This window comes from Neolamprologus brichardi, chromosome 15 (assembly GCF_056152115.1).
Source record: "Neolamprologus brichardi isolate AB-2024 chromosome 15, ASM5615211v1, whole genome shotgun sequence".
Taxonomy (NCBI): domain Eukaryota; kingdom Metazoa; phylum Chordata; class Actinopteri; order Cichliformes; family Cichlidae; genus Neolamprologus; species Neolamprologus brichardi.
The window spans coordinates 23511328-23516021 of NC_142118.1; the positions used below are offsets into that span (position 1 = coordinate 23511328).

The 4694-nt window shown below is 45.6% G+C and overlaps 1 protein-coding gene across 1 annotated transcript; it reads right to left on the bottom strand.

The window, feature by feature from the left end:
• Positions 1–1299: 1299 nt before the first annotated feature.
• On the bottom strand, positions 1300–2906 carry htr1b (5-hydroxytryptamine (serotonin) receptor 1B). Its single transcript, XM_006793471.2, has one exon. It carries the CDS (start codon positions 2563–2565, stop codon positions 1414–1416), a length of 1152 nt encoding a protein of 383 aa, XP_006793534.1. The 5' UTR covers positions 2566–2906; the 3' UTR covers positions 1300–1413.
• Positions 2907–4694: the final 1788 nt, after the last annotated feature.

Here is a 4694-nt window from a genome sequence, read left to right on the forward strand (position 1 = left end):
CTGAGACCATCAGGCAGGGTTTTTATCTCTCCTGCCGGCCTTAACTTGGGCGTTCTCTCCCACGTTGGGTGAATAACCAGTACACCACACAGCCACAGTCGAGCAGCCCTAACAAAACCAAGCCCATCACCTCAGTGCCTCTGCTATGGTCCTGCACATGTGTGGCTTTTTTTTTTTATCCATAAAATGATTTTTTACATTTTTTTAGAAGCTGCAAGCAAACAGATTTATTTTTTAAAAAGATTTTTTTCCCTTGAAATGTTCTTTTAAGGGATCAGCAGCAGCAGCTACAGCCTGACATTTAACATGTGATTTTGATCACAATATCGTGACATTTTCCAGCTTTTTAAAAATAAATAAATTTGCACAACTTTTGAGGTGTGGAAGACACAAATGCCAAGAGATGGGAGTCTGCATCAGCAGCCTTTAGAGTCAGATCTGAATTGTTTGAGTCTGATATGAGACGGCACATTAAAGCAAACATCAACACTTAGAAATGCATCTTTAGAGAGCTCTGGTAGATAGGTTGGGTTTTACAGTACCGGCTCCTCCCTCTCTCTGAGATTAGCACTATTTTACAGCATGACCAAGCAAAATCCAGCCTCTTTTTTTGGACAAATTAATGTAAAACTCACACTGATGCATACAGATTCGTACAATTACACTCAGTTCTGAGCCATGGTTAAAGGTGAACATCAGCCACAGCAAGAAAAAGAAACAGAAATACACACACTGGCCACAAGAATAAACCAAATTTGGATCTTTTCCCACAAACTAAAATCATGCCTTTGCCCCCGTTAGGGCCAGGCACATCTGAAGAACTGAACCAAACATGTTGTAGGCACCGGTATTTCCCCTTATTGACAGGAAAATGAAACACAAATCTTATTTTTTGCCCTTCGGGCTCATGGTAGCTTAGTCTTAAGCTGTTTGTGCTTACGAGCCAACTGACGCTGGCTGTCAAACTCTTATGGCAAAGGGAGTCTGTATGCTGCAGCCAAGTGCAGCACATACAGGCGGGGGGTGGCCCCCTGCATGGGGAAGGGGGAGCTTTCTCTGAGTCTTTATAGCAACACAATCACCTGCAAACGAGTCACACGCCTTACACTCACTGACACCTCTCATCTGCGCCAACATCCTCAATAGCAGCACAGGCCGGGAGGCGGGTCCATGTCCACCACCTGCACCACCTATCAGACAGACGCTCCTTCTGGAGCCACTGTACCATAAAGAAATCTGGCTTTGGGTGATGGCAACTTTAGGAGAAGGGGAGGAGAGGTGGGGGGGGGGGGGGGTGTCAATATCGGGTTTGACTCAATCCTGGTATTTTACAGATGGGAGCTTGAAGGAGGTCGTGGGGTGTGTGTGTGTGTGTGTGTTGGGGCGGGGTAAAATCATGGCTGGCATCGTCCTTCACGCCCTGAAGCATCTGAACCGTATCAGTTTGTGGAAGGCCTGCTTGAAGTCCTCATTGGACATGGTGTAAATGATGGGGTTGATTAAGGAGTTGAGGTAACCGAGCCAGGTGAAAATGTCAAATAGCTCCGGGTGGAAGCAGGAATCGCACAGAGGCACTAAAAGAGTGTAAATGAAAAACGGCAGCCAGCAGATGATGTAGGCTCCGAGGATTATTCCCAAAGTTTTGGTCGCCTTCTTCTCCCTGGCGGCGGAGATGCGCTTCTTCTCCAGCAGCGCGTCGGACACAGTGACTTTGACTTGGCTCACGTTCGCGGACGAGGTAGTGTCACAGGAGGAGGAGTCGTTGGTCCCGTAGTTCAGGGACGTGGTGGACGCCACCGAGCCGGGGGAGTTGGTGATCAGGTGCGCAGAGGTGAGTCTCTTCCCCGGCTTGCTGTGCGCCTGCTTCAGGATGCGCTTCCGGGCTTCCACGTATATCCTCCCGTACAGGGCGATGAGCAGCAGCGTGGGGATGTAGAACGCGCCGAAAGTGGAGTAGATGGTGTAAAAAATGTGGTCGGTGTTCACGTTGCAGCTCGTCACCTCCTCCGCCTTCACCTGGCGCCAGAAGAACGGCGGCAGAGAGATGGAGATGGCGATCACCCATGCGGTGGCGATCATCCCGGCTGCGCGCGCCGGCGTGCGCTTCTTGGAGTACTCCACCGCGTCCGTGATGGCCCAGTAGCGGTCCAGCGCAATTACGCACAGGTGCAGGATGGACGCGGTGCAGCACGTGATATCCGAGGACAGCCAGATGTCGCAGACCACCTGCCCCAGCGTCCACGTCTGGCTCACCGTGTACAGCGCGCTGATGGGCATCACCAGGATAGACACCAGTAGGTCCGTGACCGCCAGCGACGCGATCAGAAAGTTTGCAGGCGTGTGCAGTTTGCGGGACTGGTAAATGGTGGCGATGACGAACGCGTTTGAAAGCGTCGTGGCCAAAGTTATGAGCGCTAAGGTGACGGCCAGACCCGCCTGGAGAGCCACGTTACTGTCCTTGGGCTCCGCTTTCGCCGTGAAATTGGCATGGGTGTCGTTGGTTGAGATGTTTAGAAGCTCTCCGTAGATGGCAGGAGTCGGTTTAAGCTGACTGGCATTCTCCATCCCTCCACCTTCCCCGGTCAGACCCCGCTGTCATCGAGCGCAAAGGAGACCGCTCCGAAGCCCCTCAGATATTCATCCACCGCGCGCGTTTCTCGTCTCCATCTCCAGCACTTATCCGACACATTTCTGCCTTCTCCTCTTCATCCTGTTCGCGTCACCCGCGGCATGTTTAACATAAAAACTCTCTGATCAACTTAAATATCCAGCAGCTGAGAATTAGAAGGCTCAGGGGGCGGCCTCTCCATCATTCTCCGGTCATTTTCTCTCATATTGGACTTTTTTTTTTTTCAGTATAAAACAAGAAAGCGGGAGTTTCATCCGCGTTCAGCTCTCCTCACAAGTTCAGAGCTGCTCAAGTCTGACTCCAGGTTTTATACTGCCAACGCACCGCACGCCTATCTCTCTCTCTCCCTCTCTCACTCCCTCCCTTTCTTTTTTTTTAAATTTCAGATGGTTAAAGGGCTCTTGCAAATATTTCCCCCCGAAAATGTTCTATTCTTTTACACCTCAACCAAAGAGTCTGTGAGCAAAGAAGACACAAGAATCCATTTAAAGCATCACATATTTATAGGTTTGGGAGGTGTTCAGTTCAACAACAGTTGCCTCAAGGTGCTATATACTTAACACCCTGCAATAATACAAAGTCTGTACTGAGGACTCAGTTACTACCCAATCAGATCCCGATTTCCTGATTTTTTTTAAATGGGGGATCAGTATCTGAGTTTATCTGTATGTTACCTGTAAATGAACGAAAAAGCAGCCAACGTCCAAAGAAAACTTTGAAAGACCACAAAGTTGAAGAACTGCTACTTATGACCACTTTTTTAAAAAATGACAAGAAAATCTGGTTCCTTGGAAGCAAACTAAAGAAATGCAGATCCCAAAGAGTTGATTCATCTGGACACTGTGTCCAAATGAACAGAATCAACTTTTTGGGCTTTACTTACCTGGATGATTGAGCATGCATCAAGACATAAAGAAATGCAAAGTAGTTGAACCCAAAATATATCTCTGAAGAAGCTGTCTGATTAGAGACTTCTTTTCATGTTGTATTCATAGATGGGTTTTCTTTAGTTTAGGATTTGGTGTATTTGATATCCTCTACTGTTGTTGTTCCTGCATCATCATTATCATAATAATTCTTCAGTTCAGAGCTGAGATCCAGAGATCACATTTTGGATCCACAGCCAGGAAACTCAGGTGATCTTAATCTAAATGAGTGTAGGCTGAAATAATATAAAGCTTTAAAGTTATATTGTGTGTCAAATCTCATCTCTAAATGTCAGTAAATTGCAGTTAGTCTCAGTTAGCTGCAGAGGTGGGTCGAGTATCCAAAAATTGTAGTAGCATTACTTTAAAATATTATTACTCAAGTAAAAGTGAAAAGTAGTCGTCAAAAAAGTTACTCAAGTAAGAGTAAAAAAGTACTTGGCGAAAAGACTACTCAAGTAGTGAGTAACTGTTTGAAATGTCCGATTTATTTTATAAATAAATGCTATCAGACAAACAAAAATTAACAAATAACAAATTTTAGTATTTTCAAAAGGAATATATGTAAAAACATCAACAAAATAAGGCACAATTCTAATTTCCAGATTTCAGTTTTTCACAACATAAAGCTTTTTTCACCAATACCTACAGTAAATAATATAAATATATAAACAGTGCAAACAATTTCCAGTGACAAGATATGCTGTAAACTTTATATTCATTTTTGCTCCAAATGGCACAGCAGCCTCAGAGAAAACATTAGAACGAGGCATCTTCAACGTATGTACATACAAGGCAGCTCAGTTTACCATAAGTTGTATGAGTGTGCATTTATTTCTGCATATTTAGCAAAAATGTGCCATTTCTTAACTCAGTGAGGTGATGGTTAAACTTCAGCAGCAGTTTGCTCTCAAGGTTCATACTGTGAACCTGTGACTGTTTAGCAGTGAACAGGAGTCCTGCATGACTAAGAAGTCCTTCACAAGCTCCAGATGCAGGAAGAGCAGTATTGATTTTGATCGAAGCTTCTTGATGTGAGGAAAGCCATGCAATAGATCCACACCTCCAGTGAATGGACATGAAAGGTACCTCTCCAGCTCCCCTGGTTCTGGCTTTCCTGACCCCATGGATCCATCATC

Excerpts from the sequence above, each read along its gene's own strand:
- htr1b (XM_006793471.2), bottom strand. The coding sequence starts at position 2,565 with ATGGAGAATGCCAGTCAGCTTAAACCGACTCCTGCCATCTACGGAGAG.